This window comes from Amphiprion ocellaris, chromosome 14, assembly GCF_022539595.1.
Source record: "Amphiprion ocellaris isolate individual 3 ecotype Okinawa chromosome 14, ASM2253959v1, whole genome shotgun sequence".
NCBI lineage: Eukaryota > Metazoa > Chordata > Actinopteri > Pomacentridae > Amphiprion > Amphiprion ocellaris.
This window is the reverse complement of record NC_072779.1, coordinates 35,373,839-35,396,183: the sequence shown is the minus strand read 5'-3', so window position 1 is coordinate 35,396,183 and position 22,345 is coordinate 35,373,839. Positions and strand designations below refer to the sequence as shown.

The window sequence follows — 22,345 nt, the reverse complement described above, 5'->3', positions numbered from 1 at the left end:
GCTCTACTCTGCTCTGCTCTGCTCTACTCTACTCTGCTCTGCTCTACTCTGCGCTACTCTACTCTGCTCTGCTCTACTCTACTCTTCTCTACTCTACTCTGCTCTGCTCTACTCTACTCTACTCTACTCTGCTCTGCTCTACTCTACTCTTCTCTACTCTACTCTGCTCTGCTCTACAGAGATGTACGGATGTACTGATGCAGGACTTGTCGGTTAAAAGTTATTCTTCTTGTTCTAGTTCTGCCTTTTTTGGTCCTTCTGCTGCTATTCGGAGTGTACCACATTGATTTTCATTGTTTTCTGTAACAGTGATAATAAAGACCTATACTATTCTATTCTATTCATCATTGTTCTGTTGAATGTAATTCTGACAATAAAATTTTGTACCTGTTGCAGATGTTTCAACACTGTTGTTTGTTTTATTTGTGAATGTTAGATTAAATGAGAAATTAAAAAACATTAAAACATCTGTTTTAAGAATATTCCAGTTTATAAATCAGTATTGCTTTGGTGTAATTCAGTCAGCGGGATTATGAACCATAGAGTAATTTGTGTTAAAACATGTTAAATCCCATTAAACACAAATCCATTATTAGGGAATGCAGATGCTAGTAGCACACAGAGCTGTGACTTTTCCCACCAGTGTCTTAACAGACCAAATGTAAAGTTATGATGCAGTCACACAAGTCACAAAATAGTTTATTAGTCAGCAGCAAAATCCAAATTATTTACAATGTGCAGAGAACAAACTGTGGTGGGCCTCTCCTCCAGTGGAGGGCTAAAAGAAAAGTATATACGATTAAATCTCCAGTCTCTGGGAGGTGGAGTCGCTGGGGAAAAAATGCAGCTGCATGTAGCTTTCATCAGATATTCTTGAGCTGGCATGCTGCACAGTTTGCATTTACACTTGCCTGAATTCTTGGTTATTGATCTGATCACGCTTTAAGGCATTTACACCTGTAATAATAATAATAATAATAATGTGTTTCCTGTTTCTTACCAGCAATAGGATGTTGCTGTGACGTGCTGCTGTCACAGAATGGGGGTTTGAACCCAAAGTGAGATCACAAAAAGTTTTATTTCAAAAATCCCTCAAATTTGGCAAGAAAATTCTTGTAAATATTTTCAAAAAAATGAGTAAAAACTTCCAAAACAAATCCTAAAATTATCTAAAGTGATTACATATATATCAGTAAAAGTTGTAATATTTTCTTAAGAACATTCACAAAAATTTTTATGTGAATGTTCTTAAGAAGCATTTTTTTACATTTCTTTTTTTCCACCAAAAAATGTTCAAAAATTTCCCAAAAATGTTGAAAATGTGGACATCAGAAGTTTCACTGAAAATATCTGTTCAATTTCTTTCACTGCTTTGTTGTCCTGCAGCATCCGTGCTTCATCAGATCTCTGGTTTCTGATCCCCGTTTCCTGTTATGACTGTTGTTTCTGTTTGGGACAATAAAGTTTCTGGTTTGAAATCACGCCTTCAGCACACACACAGACACAGTCACAGACACACACACTCACACTCACACACACACAGACACACCTACATTCCTGCAGCAGGTGAGTTTCACTGTAAAAAGAAAAAAAACTGAGACAATCAGAAACTTTTAACATCTTTGTGGGACTTTAGCACAGATTTTGAAAACAAAGCAGAGTCTGAATACACACTTACACACGCGCACACACACACACACACACACACACACACACACACACACACACACACACACACACCCACACACGCACACACGCACACACGCACACACACACACTGCTTCAGGTCCTCACAGAGACACAAAAACAGCAGCAGTCAAACAGAGTTTAAGAGTGACGACGAAACAGCAACGAGTGAAACAGACACACCAACACGGGACAGGTAGACAGGTAGACAGGTACAGAACAGTAAACAACAGGTATAGAACAATAAACAACAGGTATAGAACAGGTAAACAACAGGTATAGAAGAGGTAAACAACAGGTATAGAACAGTAAACAACAGGTATAGAAGAGATAAACAACAGGTATAGAACAGTAAACAACAGGTAAACAACGGGTATCTCAGGAGTTGGAACTGAGTTGACCAAAAGGTAAGATGACAGATTGTGTTTGCTGTTTGTGTTGTTGTTTGTTTGTATTGTGTTTTGATGTTTGTGTTGTTTTCGGTTGTTTTAATCTGATTGTGTTTCTGTTATTGTTTGTGTTGTCATATTGCTTTGTTTACTTGTGTTTTTGTTTGTTTGTGTTGTCATGTTGTTTTGTTTACTTGTGTTTGTCTTGTTTTTGTTGTTTGTGTTGTTTTTGGTTGTATTTGTTTTGTTGTTCTAGTTTACTTGTGTTGTTGTTTGTGTTGTTGTATTGCTTTGTTAACTTGTGTTTTTGTTTGTTTCTGCTTGTTATTTGTGTTGTTTTTGTTTGTCATCTTGTATTTGTGGTGTTTGTGTTGTTTTCAGTTATTTTTGTCTAATTGTGTTTTTGTGTTGTTTTTATTTGTCATTTTGTATTTTTTATTTGTGCTTTTTTTGGCTGTTTGTGTTTATTTTGTTTTGTTTACAGAATTTCTGGACTATTGAGTGACCTGAATATGAGCCGCAGGTATCCACGTTCTAGCGAGATATTTACATAGAAAGATTTTTTAACTTTTAATTAAATAAATGCTTTATTCCAGACAGTCCCTGAAACATGGCAGTAAAACAACGGTAACACGGTGGTAATGTGGCTGTAACGCAACGGTAGCAAGGCGGTAACGCGGCGATAGCGCGGTGGTAACACGGCGGTAGCGCGGCGGTAACGCGGTGGTAACACGGCGGTAGCGTGGATGTACCGCGGCGGTACCGCGGATGTAACGCGGCGGTAGCACGGCAGTAACGCGGTGATAGCGCGGCTGTAACACGGCGGTAATGCGGAAGTATTGATGCCTAGCTTACAGCAGCTCTATTTCCTTCTTCAACAGGCAAATGGATGTCTTTGTTTGTGTTGTGGTGTTGTTTATGTGTTGTTTGTGTTGTTTTATGTGCTGTGGTGTTGTGTTGTTGTTTATGTGTTATTTATGTGTTGTTGTGTTGCGGTGTTGTTGTGTTGTTGTTTATGTGTCGTTTATGTGTTGTTTGTGTGTTGTTGTTTTGTGTTGTTGTTTATGTGTTGTATGTTGTCCGTGTTGTGAGTCAGCGTGGTTCTTCCTTGCCGCTGACATCAGTTATTGATCGTGAATCGATCATAACAATCCTTCAGTCAGCAGCGTCCAATCAGATCGATGGAAGATCTTTGGTTGCTAGGAGACGATGACGCCTCCTGATTGGTAACTGATCACTAACAGGCTCCGCCTCTTCCCCCAGATGGCTCCTCCCCCCATCCCAAAGCCTCGAGCTCGATACCTGCGGGACAGTCAGAGCTCCGCCTCCTCTCTGGACAGGTGAGTTCAACTTTAGACTGACGTATTGATCCATGATTGGATGCTGATGACGACAATCAACTTTGTTCCAGAGACGTGATTGGAGGAAGTCTACGGGCAGAGTTTTCTAACGGAACTCACCTGAGCACAGGTACACACACACACACACATACAGAGTCATGTGAACACCACAGTGACATCAGGTGAGGTCATTGAACATGTCTCCAGCTGTCAGGTGTTTATGATGTCGTGATGATAAGGAGTGATGTCATCAGCAGGTCCGAGTCACAGTCTGGCTCAAGAACAGTTTTTAATAAAGAGCTTAAATCACATTGTCCCACCTGGCAGTGTGGTGGGCTGTGATTGGTCGGACCTCTAGGTGTTTCCAGTGAGATTTACTGTAGTTCAACATTCATCAGATCCACTGCATGACCACAGGAAGAAACCCTGACAAACTTTCAGCTCCATTTTTGTAGTTTTTCAGACCTCCGTCTGGTTTCCATGGAGACAGCCTGCAGTCCTCAGCAGCTAAATCTGAAAACAGGTTTTATTGAGTCTGTTGGTGAAACAGGCAGCCAATCAGAGCAGAGTTTACAACCTGATATTCAAACCGTCCAATGAGATCTCAGAGCAGAACATCTGAACATTAAAATCTCTCCAGGTTCAGACCTGAGAACGTTAACATGCAGCCCTCATAGAACCAGAAGCTATTTTTAGCTCATCTGCGTGTTTTCAGTGTGAAGTCAAACCAGTTTGTTCAGGCAGAGGAGGACAAACTGGTAATCAGCTCCAACCAGTCAGTCTGCTGACAGCTGCTGATCTAATCTCAGCTCAAAGTTCAAACAGCAGAGATTCCACCTGTCAGCAGGTAAATGATTCACAGATGACCTCACTGCTATGGACTGACTGTACATGGAGCTGTGTTTGATTGACAAGTGTCTTAGCCTATCAGTTGATGTCTGATGATGATGTCACTGTGACCTCAGATGAAGATGCTCCTCCTCCCGGTGGTCCTGGTCCCATCTTCCCAACTCTGGCCGGTGTTGCTGACATCATTGCCATCAACATTCCATCATTGGCTGGGATTGCCTCAGCCATTGGAAGCTCCACCCCCTCAACCATCGGAGGCTCTGTCCCTTCAGCCATCGGAAGCTCCGCCCCCTCAGCCCCTCCCTCCTTAGACAGCATGGCTGCTAGTGCTGTGGCTAACCCCCTTGTACCTGCAGATACCAAAGGTACTGCTAGCTTAGACAGCATTGTTAGCTCGCTAGCTAGCATACCCAGTTTAGCAGGGATTGTTAATGGCGTGGCTAACCCTGCTATTAGCTCCGACCCCTCAGCCCCACCCCTCCAAGAGGATAAACTCCACCCCCCCTCACTCCCGAAGACTGCTGGAGATGCTCACACAGGTAGAGCCCCTAGCACCTAGCAACCAGAACATTAACCAACCAATCAACCAGTTAAAGGTGTGTGTGTGTGTGTGTGTGTGTGTGTGTGTGTGTGTGTGTGTGTGTGTGTGTGTGTGTGTGTGTATGCGTGCGCGTGTGCGTGTGTACTAACATGTATCATGTGTCTCTGTGTTGGACTGAATCCTGTCCAGATGTTGGACTCCTGTCTCAGCTGGTGACTTCAGCTTTAGATCCGACTGCAGACGTGGTTTTACTTCCTGTCAAGAGCCCTGCAGAGTCAAGACAGGAAGCAGAGGAAGGTGCTGGACGACTGTGTGTCTTGCTGAGCTTTGTCCTCGTGGTCTGTCTTTGTCCTATTGATCCTATTGCCCTGGTGGTCCATTTTTGTTCTGGTGGTCTGTTGTTGTCCTGCTGATCTTGCTCTTGGTGGTCCATCTTTGTATTGCTGGTTTGTCCTTGTCTTTTTTCAATTCAATTCAATTTTATTTATACAGCGTCTTGGTGATCAGTCTTTGTCTTGGTGGTCGGTAATTGTCTTGATGGTCCATTTCTTGTCTTGATGGTCCATCTTTGTCTTGATGATCCATCTCTGTCCTGCTGATCTTTGCCCTCCATTACTTAAACTGATTCCGGTCTCTTGTTCTGATCCCAGGTTTGACTCCACCTTCGCACACCAAAGAAAACCCGTATGTCACTTTGTTGGGCTGTTGGACAAGCCAGGAGGAAGCGGACACCGAGTCGTCTAATGAGGAGGAAGAAACAGGAGTAAACCCTGCCCCCTCTGGACATGAGGATGAGGAACTAACGGAAGACTATCCCGCCTCTACAGATACCATCATGTGTGTATCTACAGCAGTACTACTGCCGGTGCTGAAAGCAGCAGTGTTGACAGAGTGCGTTTGTTTTGCAGCGTCTCGTCCAATGATTCAGGTCGGCCCGTGCCCAAACGACCAGCCCCGCCCCCTCCTCGCACAGCTGGCCAATTAGGAAAAACTGTGAAACGGAAGATCCCAAGGTAAGCCTGAAGAGGCTTTGAGTCCATGGTCCCCCTGTTGTTGAGGCTGACTCGGTGAAGACGCTGAAGGGTGTCTGTGTTGTCCTGCAGGGCGGCCACCATCCGGGTGTCCAGGAAGAAGGGGGGCAGTGGAAGTTCTGGTCCTCAGAGCGCAGTGGTCCGAGCCAGCTGGCTGGACGTCTGGAAGGGCTTCAGGTAGAACACAGGTTCAAATATCCTGCTTTCGATTCAGTTGTTTAAATACATAAATCAAGTTTTATCAGCTGGACAGACTGGTCCAGTGGAGTCTGAGTGATGCGGTACTGGTCCAGAACCAGTCCGTCAGTGCTGTGGGTTTATAGAGACATGGGTCTGTCTCACTGACCTGATAGTGGTAGAAAGTCAGGGGCAAACCTAGGACTGATCCCTGAGGAACTCCAGGACAGCTGATGGGGTCCACACGCTGGGGAACATGGACAGATGGAGGACAGACAGCTTCAGAGATGTAAACAAATCTTTTGTCTTTGTCTGATAGACACAGTGTTTTATGGGCAACGCTGGATGGACAGCTGATGTCTCTGTGGAAAAAACGCACAGTAAGTGGACATGTCTCACCTGTCTCCCTGCATACACCTGTCTGTCTGTCTGTCTGTCTGTCCGTCCGTCCGTCTGTCTGTGTGTCTGTCTGTGTGTCTGTCCATCCGTCCACCTGTCCGTCCATCTGTCTGTCAGTCACCAGACTGATGGGTGTGTTTGTTTTGTTGGCCAGGACAGATTCAGTGAGGTGCTGTTTCATGTGTCCAGCATCACCAACGTGAGGAAACAGGACAAAGGCAGATTCTCAGTTTACTTCAGGAAGAAACATTATGACTTCATGGCTCATAATGACGGTAAGATACTGGAATCTACTGGACTCTACTAGACTCACTGAACTTTACTGGACTCTACTGGACTCTACTAACTCTACTGGACTCTAGTAGACTCACTGAACTTTACTGGACTCTTATGGATTCTACTGGACTCTACTAACTCTACTGGAGTCTTCTAGACTCACTGAACTTTACTGGACTCTTATGAACTCTACTGGACTCTACTAACTCTGCTGGACTCTACTAGACTCACTGAACTTTACTGGACTCTTATGGACTCTTATGGACTCTACTAGACTCACTGAACTTTTCTGGACTATACTAACTCTACTGGACTCTATTAGACTCTCCAAACTTTACTGGACTCTTATGGACTCTATTAGACTCTATGAATTTCACTGGACTTGTACTGACACTACTGCACTCTTATGGACTTTTCTAGACTCTACTGAACTTTCCAAACTTTACTGGACTCCTATGGACTTTTCTGAAATCTGTTGGACTCTGCTGGACTCTACTGGACTCTTATGGCCTTTTCTGGACTCTATTGGACTCCTGTTTTGTTGTCTATCAGAGGTCCAGGATGGTTGGATCACATCTCTGCTGGCAACGCGGGGCCAGCCAAGCCCCACCCCCCCTGAGCTGGATGGACCAATCACCATCAAGGACCCATGGAGCCGTGCCTACGCCGCCCTCTGGGGCCACGACCTCTGGATCTACCCCAACAAGGAGGGCTTCCAGCTGGGCATCGCCTCCTTCTCCGTCCCCCTGAACCTGGCCACGGTTAAATCCACCGGGAAACACTCGTTCAGCCTCATCACTCCCTACAGGAGCTTTAGGTGCACACCTATCTCACCACCTATCTCACCACCTGTCTCACCATCTGTCTCACCACCTGTCTCAGCATCTGTCTTAGCATCTGTCTCACCACCTGTCTCACCACCTGTCTCAACATCTGTCTCAACACCTGTCTCACCACCTGTCCATCTACCACCTTTCTATCTGTCTGTTTTAACAGTCCAACACTCTTTCTTGTTCTCTCTACATCGTGTATTTTAACCCCGCCCCCTGCAGCCTGTCTGTTGATTCGTCAAAGGACTTGTCCATCTGGTTGGACAGCCTGTCCTCAACCATCTGCAGCGCTTTGACCTGCAGCCAGGTGGCGCAGCGTCTCTGGGAAAACCCCTACAACAAAGTTTGTGGAGACTGTACAGCGGCCAATCCTGAGTGGGCGTCGGTCAACCTGCTGCTGGTCATCTGTCAGGACTGTGCAGGTAGCCAATAGATGTCCAGGTGGCCCCATGCCCTCATGTCTTATTGGTTTTTCTGTTAGTGTGGACAGCGAATACTAGCAATGCTAATTAGCTTGAATGCAGAATGTTAATGATGCTAATAGGTTTCTATGGATAATGCTAATATGCTAATAGACCTGAATGCAGAATGCTAATAATGCTAATAGGTTTAAATGCAGAATGCTAACAATGCTAATATGTCTAAATGCAGAATGTTAACAGTGCTAACAGGTTTAAATGCAGAATGCTAGCAATGCTAATATGTCTAAATGCAGAATACTAATGATGCTAATACGTTGGTATGGATAATGCTAATAGTGCTAATAGACCTGAATTCAGAATGATAACAATGCTAATATGTTTAAATACAGAATGATAACAATTCTAATAGGTTTAAATGCAGAATGCTAACAATGCTAATAGGTTTAAATACAGAATGCTAACCGTGCTAATAGGTTTAAATGCAAAATACTAACAATGCTAATAGATTAGTATGGAGAATGCTAATAGTGCTAATAGGCTTAAATGCAGAATGCTAACAATGCTAATAGGTTTAAATGCAGAACGCTAACAATGCTAATATTTTTAAAGGCAGAATGCTAACAGTGCTAATAGGTCTGAATGCAGAATGCTAACAATGCTAATAGGTTTAAATGCAGAATGCTAACAATACTAATAAGTCTGAAAGCAGAATGCTAACAGTGCTAATAAGTTTAAATGCAGAATGCTAGCAATGCTAATAGGTTTAAATACAGAATGCTAACCATGCTAACAGGTCTGAAAGCAGAATACTAACAATGCTAATCGGTTTAAATACAGAATGCTTAAAACTTTTGTTCTCAGGTCAGCATCGAGCTCTGGGCAGCAACCTGTCGAAGGTACGCAGTCTGAAGATGGACAACAAAGTCTGGACCGAACCACTCATACAGGTGAGGAGGTGGACATACAGATGAGGAGGGGGGACTGAACCACTCATAGAGGTAAGGAGGGGGGACTGAACCACTCATACTGGTGGGGAGGGGGGACTGAACCACTCCTACAGGTGAATAGGGGGACATACAGGTGAGGATGGGGACTGAACCACTCATACAGGTGAGGAGGGGGACTGAACCACTCATACAGGTGAGGAGGGGGACATACAGGTGAGGATGGGGACTGAACCAGTCATACAGGTGAGGAGGGGGGACTGAAACACTCATACAGGTGTGGTCTTGTGTCTGTTCCAGCTGTTTGTTACCTATGGTAACTGGCTGGCCAATCAGGTGTGGGCTCCTGCTGTGCCAGTGGCAGAGCAGCTGCGTCCAGAGTCGACAGACAAGGAGCGGTCCCAGTTCATCCAGGATAAATACAACAGGGGGCGCTACAGACGAGTCCATGCTCTGACGTCGTCCCCCTCCATGATGGACCAGGTAGTTCAGGTTCAGTGAAATTCATTTGTTGGCCTGCATAGTCCAGGTGTACAGACTGAATCCTCGCTATCTGTCCACTACCTTTCCATTACCTGTCCGTTACCTGTCTGTTACCTGTTCCTTACCTGTCCGTTACCTGTCCACTACCTGTCCATTACCTGTCCACTCCCTGTTCGCTACCTGTCCGTTACCTGTCCGTTACCTGTCCACTACCTGTCCGCTACCTGTCTGTTACCTGTCCACTACCTGTCCGTTACCTGTCCACTACCTATCCGCTACCTGTCCATTACCTGTCCATCTGCTCACCTGGAGAGCCCTCCATGCTGTGTTTGTCTTCCAGCGTCTCCATCAGGTGGTCTGCAGTGACAACATTGAGGAAACGATGTCTCTGATCTGCTCCGGAGCAAAGGTTTGAGTTCCACCTGAGACTCATTAACATCCTGCTGCTGCTCCGTCACTCAGACCTGTTACCTGTACGTTACCTGTGCACAGGTGAGTCCGTCAGATCCACAGTGCCCCTCCCCCATCCTGCTAGCTGAGAGAGCCAATCAGGCGAAGCAAACGGAGCTGCTGCGACTCAACGAGTACACAGGTAACACACACACATACAGGTAACACACACACACACACACACACACACACACACACAGATAACACACACACAGGTAACACACACACAGGTAACAGCGTCTAACTCACCTGGTTCTGTTCCAGAGGTTCCACCTCACCTGCCCCAGTCAGCCAAAGGGAGACTTGGCTCCACCCCCTCAGGTATGACCTGACATGCAGCCAGGTAGACAGACTGAGTCTAGGGTTTCTGGGTCATGTGTTCTTTCTGGTGTCATCTGTGCAGGTGAGGAGGAGGAGGAGCTTCACGGTAAACTGGAAGACGACCGCTTCCTGTTCTCTCTGGAGAACGACTCAGCGGCCTGCGACGTTCTGGACCTGAGAGAGGTTCTATCAGTGTTCCTCAGAGATGGGTACATGCAGTACTAATACTACTAGTACTACTAATAAATACTACTAGTAGTACTAATAAATACATGTTATACTACTAATAAATACATGAAATGCTACATAGAAATACTCCTAATACTGTTAATAAATACTTGTAATACTACAACTAAATACTCCTGATACTGCTAATTAAGACTTGTAATACTGTTGATGACTAAAGTTAAGTTTAATGTCAGTAACAGAAACAGGAATCAGAAACTAGTTCTGATCATGGTTTTAGTTTTAGTGGCCAGACTGAATTACAGCTCTCTCTGCTGGAGGTTCTTTGGTACTGCAGCGCCCCCTGCTGGAGGTTCTTTAGTATTATAGTTCCCCTGCTGGAGGTTCTTTAGTATTATAGTTCCCCCTGCTGGAGGTTCTTTAGTACTGCAGCTCCCCCTGCTGGAGGTTCTTTAGGACTGCAGCTCCCCCTTCTTTAGTACTGCAGCTCCCCCTGCTGGAGGTTCTGTAGGACTGCAGCTCCCCCTGCTGGAGGTTCTTTAGTACTGCAGCTGCTCACAGACAGAAGCTGAGATGTTTTTTGATCCTCTGATCCACTATGAGGTTTAGTTCTACCATCAGATGTAATTCTGTGTTTCAGACCGACTCATCAGTTTGAGATGGTGACACTGAGCGATCAGCTGATCTGCAATGCTGATGACAAGGAGGCTCTGCAGACTCACCTGGTCCACATCCTGAAGGTACACCTGTCTAACTGGTTGTAACGTTTCCATGGTTACAGGAAGTACAGCTTTCTCTGACAGACCGCTGACATCACCTGAGTTCTCCCTTCCAGGTGATTCTCCCAGGGGGTGTGTCTTATGCAGAGGTGGGCGGGGCCTATGCTGTCAGTAAAGTGTGTATCGTGGAAGTTGGCAGAGCCTCGAGCGATCCAGATGTCTGGTTGTTGCTGTGGGAGGACGGAGTCAGCGTCCACCCGGTCCAGAGACACTCGCAGCAGCCGCTGAGGATGGAACTGAGCGCGCTCAGTCACCATGGTAACACAAATTATAACCAGTCTCACCTGAAGCGTTGCTGCTGAGCGCCACCTGCAAGACCAGGAAGCTCTCTAACTTCTGTCTGAGGCGTAACAGTCAGGAAGTTACCGAAATATAACGAGTCCTCACAACGAGATCCCAAAGAAAATCAATCAACAGATAAGTTTAAAGAGAACTGGAGCCTCAGTTGTGGGTAAAACATCCAGCAAAACGACACCATGGAGGTCAGATCTAAGAGACCTGCAGGTAGGACGAGTTATCAGAGGTCAGCTGTTTGTTGCTTTAATGGCGCTGGAGCGCCTCCAGGTGGATGTTCCATCCTTCAGGACGCTACAGGTGGAGTCAGGTCATCTTCTCCTGCTTCTGGGATGTTCTGTTTGAAACCTGATGAAGGTTCTTGTAGTTCTGATGGTTCTGACATCTGATTGTTGTGGTCAGACTCTCAGCACTGTAATGTCGAGTCTCCTGCAGCTTTAATTACTGTCTGAAGTCCAGATGGACCAGAGGACTCAGCTCTGGACCGGACCGGTGCTGAGGACCAGCTGAGACCAGGCCCAGGTGTTTGGAGACGACCCAGCAGGTGTTCGGTTCCTGCACCGATCTGGTCCAGGTGTGTCCACATCAGGTCTGTAGGCGTCTGAAGCTGATAATGCTTTGCTCTGGGATGCTGGCAGTTTGAGGACCACTGGCTGGAGGAGGACAGACATCCATCTACTTTCAGCTCTCCTGGTACTGACAGAGCTGAAGACTGTCAGGAAGCAGCTCCACCATCAGCCCAGATGTTTCAGAGGAAGGTCTCCTCTGATGGGGGTTCTTGAGGATGCTGTTGTTGGTAATCTGCTCGGCCACAAACATGCTGGGTCCCTGATGGAGGAACGGTCCTTCAGCCTCCTCTGAGGAGGTCCTCCATGGTTCCTGCTTGGGAAGACGTTCTCAGCACAGGTCCAGGTGCAGCAGAGGTGGTGGTGCTGTCAGTCTGAACGTCTCCATCAAACAGCAGATCCCTGCTGGTAGCAGCCTCTCCAGGTGTGAGGGGGAGGAGCTCTGTATCCCTTAGCGACGCTGCAGTAAACAGTCCAGAGAGTTGTCTCCTCTCATTTAATTTTGGAAGCACAGTCTTTAAATTAGTGTTTAAATCTCCATCAACAGTGAAGACGGCATCAGGGTTAGCATTCTGTTTGTTTTTAGTCGTTAGCACATAGCCGAGTGCTAGTTTAGCATTAGCATGAGGATGTAGATGGCTGTAACAGTAGCAGGTAGAACGGACCTGAACCACCAGCAGCTCAGGTGAGCGGTGTCTGGATGGTTGTAGTGTTTCTGCATCAGTCGTTCTTTATAGAGACACACCAGAGCTTTCATCTGCTAGCTCAGAGGCTAACAGGTCAGGACCTCATCACACACCTCAGGAGATGCTAAATCCAGCCTCAGCTTCTTCATCTTAGTACCGAGGGCTCTAGCTGAGCAGCGGTGGGGAACTTCCTGTTCGGTGTAGCGATCCGCAGCCTCTAGCTACATCCTCAGGTGTTCCACAGGACTACAGGTGAATCTGGTGTTCTTGAGGTGTTCTCTGCTGTGACAGAGCTTCGATGCACTGAGCTTTTCTATCAGCGTTCATCCTAAGATGTTCCTCATCTTCTAGTTGTTTGGTCTACAGACTGTCCTGAAATATCCAGTTTACCGTCACAAAGAAACCAGAAAACATTTGAGAAGCTTCCATTAGAGTTTAGATGTTGAAGAACTAAATCATTTCTGACTGATGGCTCTAAAACGTTTCTGTTGCTGTGTTTGAATTTACACAGTGGATGATCACTTTCCCTCTTCTTCCAGAGATGAATCCATCTGAAAACATCATCACCATGGCAACCTCGGACAGGTGAGCACAGGTTTGAAAAGACATTACAGATCAGTCAGCTCCTGGCCTCTGATTGGCTGAGCATGCTGCAGGTGAACTGCTGTCGTTTCTTTCACCAGGAGCGTGGCGTTTCGCTTCGAGGAGCAGCACAGCTGTCGGTCCTGGTTCAGCCACCTGCAGAGAGCTCTGGCCAATCAGGGCTCAGCTCCACCCCACCCTGCTGTGGCCAATCAGGGCCCAACTCGCCAGGCGCTGTACCCGGTGATGGACGTGGGGGCCAGAGGTTCGGTGCCAGCGGCCGTGGAGCGCTGCATCTCCCACGTCACCGCCTACGGTCAGCAGAGCTTGTTAACAACCAATCGGTGTGAGGCAGGCTGCTGCTATGGAAACAGCATCTAGCAAAGCAGTTTAGTTAAATGGGCCACTGCTGGTAGCTGGTTTGTTCCTGAATGTTCTGTAGGAACCGTGAACCTTCATTTCCAGGTTTCTGATGTTTCCAGGTTAATATCTAGAATTATTCTAGATTAGTGTCCAGTTTTCACTCAACGAGTTAAAAACGTCCAGATTCATCCAGATGTTCCAGATCAGCTCAATTCAAACATCACCCTACAGCTGTTTATATCCACTGTACAGATGTTTATATTCACTGTACAACTGTTTATATTCACTGCACAGCTGTTTATATTCATTGTACAACTGTTTATATTCACTGTACAGCTGTTTATATTCACTTTACAGCTGTTTATATTCAATGTACAGCTGTTTATATTCAATGTACAGCTGTTTTATTCACTGTACAGATGTTTATCTCCACTGTACAGCTGTTTTTATTCATTGCAGCTGTTTATATTCACTGCACAGCTGTTTTTTTCACTGTACAAGCTGTTTATATTCACTGTACAGATATTTATCTCCACTGCACAGCTATTTTTATCCACTGTACAGCTGTGTTTATTCACTGTACAGCTGTTTATATTCACTGTGCAGCTGTTTTTATTCCTGTACAGCTGCTTATATTCACTGCAGCTGTTTTTATTCACTGTACAGCTGTTTATGTTCACTGTGGAGCTGTTTTTATTCACTGTACAGCTGCTTATATTCACTGCAGCTATTTTTTATCCACTGTACAGCTGTTTATATTTACTGTGCAGCTGTTTTTATCCACTGTACAGCTGCTTATATTCACTGCAGCTGTTTTTATTCACTGTACAGCTGTTTATATTCACTGTGGAGCTGTTTTTATTCACTGTATAGCTGTTTATATTCACTGCACAGCTGTTTATATTCACGGCACAGCTGTTTATATCCACTGTACAGATGTTTATATCCAGTGTACAGCTCAACTTTGTCCTTTAGAACCCAGGTTTCTAACATGAATCTTATTTTATGTTCGGCTGATTCTTGTTTTAGCCGTTAGTTTTGAAATGCTGTCATTCATTTTGTTGTTTGCTCTTCAAATATTTTCATTGTTGTTGTTTTTGTTTGTTTTTTGTTTGTTTTTGTTTGTTTTTTGTTTGTTTGGTTCAGGTGTGGTTCTGCAGCTTGTCATTAACGTTTGTCTCTCAGGCCTGAAGGTGGAGGGCGTCTACCGTCGCTGTGGTCTCGCCAACAAAGTCAACCGATTGGTGGAGGCCCTGATGACATCACCAAACTTCGCACCCCTGGAGGGAGATGAGCAGGGAGTGTTGGATGCTGGCTCCGCCCTCAAACAGTACATCCGCCAACGGGGGAGTCTGATCCCCGATGGACACCGAGAGCAGTGGCTGCAGGCCGCAGGTAGCACTAGTACACAGTCTGTAGTACAAATACACAGTCGGTAGTAACAATACACAGTCTGTAATACAAGTACACAGTCTGTAGTACAGATACACAGTCTGTAGTAAGAATACACAGTCTGTAGTACAAGTACACAGTCTGTAGTACAAATACACAGTCTGTAGTACAAGTACACAGTCTGTAGTACAAATACACAGTCGGTAGTAAGAATACACAGTCTGTAATACAAGTACACAGTCTGTAGTACAGATACACAGTCTGTAGTACAAGTACACAGTCTGTAGTACAAATACACAGTCTGTAGTACAAGTACACAGTCTGTAGTACAAGTACACATTCTGTAGTACAAATACACAGTCTGTACTAAGAATACAGTCTGTAATACAAGTACACAGTCTGCAGTACAAACACACACTCTATAGTACAAGTGAACAGTCTGTAGTACAAGTACACAGTCTGTAGTACAAATACATAGTCTGTAGTACAAATATACAGTCTGTAGTACAAATACAGAGTCTATAGTACAAGTGAACATTCTGTAATACAAGTACACAGTCTGTAGTACCAGTACACAGTCTGTAGTACAAATACACTGTCTGTAGTACAAGTACACAGTCTGTAGTACAAATACACAGTCTGTAGGAAGAATACATAGTCTGTAATACAAGTACACAGCCTGTAGTACAAATACACAGTCTTTAGTACAAATAAACAGTCTGTAGTACCAGTACACAGTCTGTAGTACAAATACACAGTCTGTAGTAAGAATCCACAGTCTGTAGTAAGAATACACAGTCTGCAGTGTAAATACACCTTCTGTAGTAAGAATACACAGTCTGTAGTATAAATACACAGTCTGTAAGAAGAATACACAGTCTGTAATACAAGTACAAAGTCTGTAGTACAAATACACAGTCTGTTGTACAAGTACACAGTCTGTAGTACAAATACACAGTCTGTTGTACAAGTACACAGTCTGTAGTACAAATACACAGTCTGTAGTAAGAATACACAGTCTGTTGTATAAATACACGGTCTGTAGTGAGAATACGCAGTCTGTAGTATAAATACACAGTCTGTAGTACAAGTACACAGCCTGTAGTACAAATACACAGTCTGTAGTAAGAATACACAGTCTGTAGTGTAAATACACGGTCTGTAGTAAGAATACACAGTCTGTAGTATAAATACACAGTCTATAGTAAGAATACACAGCCTGTAGTACAAGTACACAGTCTGTAGTACAAATACACAGTTTGTAGTACAAGTACACAGCCTGTAGTACAAATACACAGTCTGTAATAAGAATACACAGTCTGTAGTACAAGTACACGGTCTGTAATACAAATACACAGTCTGTAGTAAGAATACACAGTCTGTAGTAGAAATACACAGTCTGTAGAACAAATACACAGTCTGTAGTAAGAATACACAGTCTGTAGTATAAATACACAGTCTGTAATACAAGTACACAGATTGTAGTACAAATACACAGTCTGTAGTACAAATACACAGTCTGTAGTATAACTACACAGTCTGTAGTACAAGTACACAGTCTGTAGTACAAATGCACAGTCTGTAGTACAAGTACACAGTCTGTAGTACAAATACACAGTTTGTAGTAAGAATGCAGTCTGTAGTACAAACACACACTGTAGTACAACTGAACAGTCTGTAGTACAAGTAAACAGTCTGTAGTACAAATACACAGTCTGTAGTAGAAGTACACAGTCTAGCACAAATATACAGTCTGTAGTAAGAATACACAGTCTGTAGTATAAACACACAGTCTATAGTAAGAATACACAGTCTGTAGTACAAGTACACAATCTGTAGTACAAATACACAGTCTGTAGTAAGAATACACAGTCTGTAGTACAAGTACACAGTCTATAGTATAAGGACACAGTCTGTAGTAAGAATACACAGTCTGTAGTATAAATACAGGGTCTGTAGTAAGAATACACAGTCTGTAATACAAGTACACAGTCTGTAGTAACAATACACTCTGTAGTATAAATACAGGGTCTGTAGTAAGAATACACAGTCTGTAGTGTAAATACACAGTCTGTAGTAAGAATACACAGTCTGTAGTACAAATGCACAGTCTGTAATACAAGTACACAGACTGTAGTACAAATACGCGCGCTGTTGTACAAGTACACAGTCTGTTGTACTAATGCAGTCTGTAGAAGTACTGCAGTAGTACAGGTACTACTGCAGTACTTATGCAGTAGTACAGGTAGTACTACCTATACCACTGCAGAAATACTGCAGTAGTACAGGTAGTACGGCAGTACTACTGCAGTACTTCTGCAGTAGTACAGGTAGCACTACCTGTACTACTGCAGTACTTCTGCAGTAATACAGGTAGTACTGCAGTACTACTGCAGTACTTCTGCAGTAGTACAGGTAGTACTGCAGTACTACTGCAGTATTTCTGCAGTAGTACAGGTACTACTGCAGTACTTCTGCAGTAGTACAGGTAGTACTGTGTCTGACTGAACTCTCGTCTCTCAGTGATTCCAGATGAACGCTTCAGGTTTAAAGAATACAAACGGTTACTACGGCAACTACCTGATGACAACAGAGCAACACTGAACGCCCTGATTGGACACTTCTACATGTAACACACACATACACACACACACATTAATACACACACACTACAGTTTTTCTCTTTGGTACGTTTCTCCAATCATCCTCGACATTTGCTAAACAGGAAGTGCATTTCTCAAAACAATTCGTACAAACAGCCAAACACCATGGTTTACCTGCTAAAGCCAGTTTCTGCTCCAAGTAATAAATAAATAATAAATAATAAATAAATAAACACCATGGTTTACCTGCTAAAGCCAGTCTCTGCTCCAAGTAATAAATAAATAATAAATAATAAATAAATAAACACCATGGTTTACCTGCTAAAGCCAGTCTCTGCTCCAAGTAATAAATAAATAATAAATAAATAATAAACAAACACCATAAATTACCTGTAAAAGCCAGTCTCTGGCTCTAAATCCTAAGTTCATCTATCAAAGGTAAATCTGTGTCAGTGAACATGTCAGTGGATCAGAATGACCAGTCCTGGTGTCATTGTGTGGATCAGACAGTCAGATTGCTGAGTCATGTTGTCATTATAACTGTTCTCTGGAGGGATGTTCTCATTAAACTATGGATAAAGTTCTGATGACAGTTATTGTAAACTGTAAGTTCCACCTTAGTGCATGTGGGAGACTGATTCCAAGAGACTGGACAAGATTCACATTTATACTTTTACTGTTGTAATTAGTTGACAGACCACGTTATTGTGATCCAGAAAGAAAAACAGCACTGCATAGCATAAAGAAAAAACTAAAGTAGAAATGTGAACATGAGACAATCTCCTGAGGGAAAACTGTCCATGCAGCTGTAGGAATTCCAGTTCAGTCTTCCTACACCTCCTGACGTTCCTGTCTGTTGGGACACAAGTTCTCATCCACATCACGAATATCTTCTCTGGCGTCTTTGAGCAATTTCAGAAAACCTGAACGCTTCACACATTTCCCTTCGTTAGAGAAAATCAAGATTCACCTGGGAGCAATTTACCAACTCAAGACAGATTTAGAAAAAAGTCTAATAGAAATGTATAGAAACATCCTGACATATTGTGACAACTTGTTCAACCATTCTGCATGTAAAGACTGATGTGATGAACTAATGCATAGATGTTGTGGAGGTGAGACTATTCAACAGAGAGCCATTAGAATACATTTAGATCAGCAGGACGGAAGCAGCGGATAATAGAGGAAACAGCAGAAAACTGGACAGAATCATTTCATGGATGAACCAAAGCATTTACAGCTGGTTCACAGAAATGAGAAACTGCTTTTTGATGTGGATCAGTGACACAATGATGTGAAGATTGAACAATAGTTTAGAGAATTTCAATTCTGATCTGAGAAATGAACCAAAGCCACTGAGAAAAACTGTAATACACACACACGCACGCACGCATTAATACACACAGTGATTGAGGTTCTACATCCTAACTGAGGTTCTACTTCCTGTTCCTGTCCAGGGTCCAGGTGTTCTCTCAGGTGAACAGGATGTCGGCTCACAACCTGGCCGTGGTTCTGGTTCCGTCTCTGTTTCAGGACCTGAACCAGGATCTGATCGGACTCACCAGAGAGTTCATCATCCACCACACACTGCTGTTCCTGGTCAGTACCTGTCTCACACCTGTCCCACACCTCACCTGTCCCACACCTCACCTGTCTCACACCTCACCTGTCTCTCACCTGTCTCACACCTTATCTATCTCACACCTTATCTGTCTCACACCTTACCTGTCTCACACCTCACCTTTCTCACACCTTACCTGTCTCTCACCTGTCTCACACCTCACCTGTCTCACACCTTACCTGTCTCTCACCTGTCTCACACCTGTCTCAGAGCTTCCGTTTAGCTCTTGCTGGTTCTTACCTGGTGTGTCTGATCTGTGCAGACGCTGGAGGTGGAGGGTGATGAAGAGGATGAAGAGGAGGTGACTGCCTTCTGATGAAGACCAGACTCAGTTGATCTGAATGTTTCTGAAGTTTCTGTTTTTCTAATGATGGTTAACTTTAAGGATGAAGCGCTTATTGGTGCTGGATTGAATCTCTGTCAGCATGTTTCTGTTTCTAACTGAGAGTGTGGCTCCGCCCCATGTTGGCCCCGCCCCAGATGCTGCTCCGCCCCTGCCCCCCAATGCTGACCCCGCCCCCTGATGTTAGTTCCGCCCTCTGCTGGCTCTGCTGCGTGGAGAAACATGCTAACATGCAAACATTTGTTCTGCTGAAGCTCCAATCTGTATTTTTAGTCGACACAAGCTAAACCTGCCATGTTGGTGTCTGGTTGCCATGGCGACGCTTGGTGTTTCTCTTCTGTGATGTGGTTGGACAGGAAGTCAGTCAGACCAAACATAGACTTCACACCAGAGAACATCAGAGAGACTTCACATCCATTTCCTGTCTCAGGGGTCGGTCCAGAACTGGAGGAAATGTTCGAAAATCAGCCTCCATATTTTCTGCTCTATATTGATCAACAATAGGCACTGATTGGCTCAACTTCCACATCAATGGCACCATTTTTATTCCATGTTTTCTGTGCTGTTTGCTAACCCTACTCTAATCCATGCTAATGTGATCTTTTTCTCAGCAGTAGAAGCTAGATATTTAGCTGCTGTTACTGCTGACCAAGAGGACAAACTGACTGATGGAAAACAGTCCAAAGAATTAGTCTGATCCTGATAATATGAGGTAGAGGGAGACATTCAATCAAGGCTGACAATGTGATGAAAATATGAAAAATAGAAGAGAGGACATAGCTTTGCTCTACCTATTCTGTAGGAACACTGATGGATGATGGAAATGACAAAAATAAGACACAAATCAACAAAAACTAGTCATCAAACCACTAAAACAACATTAAAAAATTACAAGAACGAGTTGCAAAATGACAAAAAATGACAAAAACAACAAAAACGAGACACAAAACAACAAAAACGACAGAAAATGACAAAAAATCTCACAAAAGACAAGAACAAGACAGAAAATGACAAAAACAAGACACACAAAACCACAAACACGAGACAAAAAACAACAAAAACAAGACACAAAACAACAAAAAAACAATAAAAATGAGACAGAAAATGACAAAAACGACACACAAAACCACTAAAACAAGACAAAAATGTCATCACCAGGTTCTGCCAACATGTTGTGGGACACGTTCCATGAATAATAAGTATTATTTAGAATAATCTGTTGATTAAAAAATGTTCCCACAATTACAGAGACATGAATGAAAAAATAAAACAGAAAAAGGAGATTTAGATTCTAACTGTTTCATTAGAGATCCAGTTTGGTCATCAGTGGGGTGAAAAATGGTATTTTAGGGGAACTCCAGATTTATTTGGTATTTAAAATATATCTTAAACATTCTTTTCTCCTATTTTTTTTAAGATTTGGTCTAAGGACAGGAACATTTACACACTACTGCATGTTTTAGGGTTTAATACGTGGATTATGGGATGATAAATGTCCTCCAGCTCTTGAATGATCCGACTCATTTTCTGTTTTTTATTCTCTGTGGGTTGGTTTTGGGAAACTTCGCCATTTCTTTTACATGTCAGAAGCTTGATTAAGGTTTGGAACCCAAATATATAAAATTCTGGATTAAAATAAAAACATTTAACGACATGTTTCCCTCCATTTTCTGTGTTACCATGGTAACAAGTCTCTCCACATCTGACGTGTGATTGGCTGAAAAAAGCGAGAGTGAAACAGTGAAACAAACGTTGATTAGAAACATGTCTGTGAAGGTTCTGAATAAAGAGAACATTTGGAGGAACCGATGAGCTGTTTGTTTCTAAAACACCAGAAAATGTTAAAGATGTGGATCAGAGTTTCTTAAAACATCTCGTTTAGTCTGGAGATCTTTAATTTAGTGTCTGAGGAAAGAAACCAAAAGTTCAGGGAAGAAGTTGAAACTAGACGGATTTTATGTTCTAAAAGATGTTCACGTTGATCAGCTGATTATTGAAATAACTGACGGTTAACGGAACAGTCAACAACCATGCAGGGAACGTTCCCACGATGTTGTTCTAAAGGAAACATTTCACCAGATGTTCAAAATGTTTTGAAAATACTCTAGTTTCCAGTAATGTTCCTCTAAAGTTCTTAGAATGTTTTCTCATCAACATTTGGATGATGTTCTGCGATAGAAAAGGAGGAATGTTCTCAGTCTTTTTAGAACCAGACTCTGTGGACTCCCTGAACTCTGGACTGCGTTCTGGGGTCTGTTTCACGAAGCAGGTTCAACAAACTCTGAGTTTAACCCTGAACTCTGAGTTGATCTACTCTGAGATAGAAAACTCTGAGTTTTCGGTTCCACAACGGCTGATTTGAGTTGGTTTAATCAACTCGGAGTAGTTTCACCCGGAGTTCAGCGCGTGCACCACAACTCTGAAAAGCCAGTATCAATGGAGCGCCGATTCGATGAGTCACCATGGCAACGGAGTAAGATGCTGCAGATGTTTTATCAGTCTGTGGTACCAAGTGTCCTGTTTTATGCTGCAGTCTGCTGGGGAGGCAGTATAAAAAACAAGGATGCAAGGTGTCTGAACAAAGTGATTAAAAAAGCTGGCTCTGTGGTTGGAATCAGACTGAACTCATTGCAGGATGAGGTGGAGAGATGGGTACTTAGAAAGATGGAGGCCATTCTGACAAACCTGGATCATCCACTTTGCATCTGCCTCAGTGAACAACAAAACATCAGTGGACGGCTCCTATCCCTGCGCTGCAGGACTGAAAGATTCAGGAAATCTTTCCTACCATC

General features: G+C 43.6%; 1 protein-coding gene across 2 annotated transcripts; it reads left to right on the top strand.

Annotated features, from left to right (window-relative positions):
- The first annotated feature begins 1,751 nt into the window (after nucleotides 1–1,751).
- Nucleotides 1,752–21,207, top strand: LOC111575721 (arf-GAP with Rho-GAP domain, ANK repeat and PH domain-containing protein 1). Of its 2 annotated transcripts, none has more exons than XM_055017223.1 (26): nucleotides 1,752–2,093; nucleotides 3,339–3,415; nucleotides 3,487–3,545; nucleotides 4,381–4,803; nucleotides 4,995–5,102; nucleotides 5,456–5,642; nucleotides 5,714–5,818; nucleotides 5,909–6,013; nucleotides 6,333–6,393; nucleotides 6,567–6,687; nucleotides 7,241–7,505; nucleotides 7,741–7,940; nucleotides 8,802–8,887; nucleotides 9,185–9,367; nucleotides 9,708–9,776; nucleotides 9,860–9,959; nucleotides 10,082–10,138; nucleotides 10,221–10,347; nucleotides 10,965–11,064; nucleotides 11,160–11,361; nucleotides 13,189–13,234; nucleotides 13,333–13,547; nucleotides 14,741–14,989; nucleotides 17,510–17,615; nucleotides 19,047–19,188; nucleotides 19,473–21,207. In XM_055017223.1, the coding sequence occupies exons 2-26, from the start codon at nucleotides 3,339–3,341 to the stop codon at nucleotides 19,524–19,526; spliced, it is 3,447 nt and encodes a 1,148-aa protein (XP_054873198.1). In that variant the 5' UTR covers nucleotides 1,752–2,093; the 3' UTR covers nucleotides 19,527–21,207. The 2 variants fall into 2 exon arrangements, with proteins under 2 accessions (XP_054873198.1, XP_023136770.1); XM_023281002.3 differs by having other exon boundaries at nucleotides 1,759–2,093; nucleotides 14,780–14,989.
- Nucleotides 21,208–22,345: the final 1,138 nt, after the last annotated feature.

Coding starts and splice junctions, on each gene's coding strand:
- LOC111575721 (XM_055017223.1), top strand. CDS start 3,339: ATGGCTCCTCCCCCCATCCCAAAGCCTCGAGCTCGATACCTGCGGGAC. Junction 6,014..6,332: donor GACGTCTGGAAGGGCTTCAG/GTAGAACACAGG, acceptor TTTGTCTGATAG/ACACAGTGTTTTATGGGCAA. Junction 6,394..6,566: donor CTCTGTGGAAAAAACGCACA/GTAAGTGGACAT, acceptor TTTGTTGGCCAG/GACAGATTCAGTGAGGTGCT.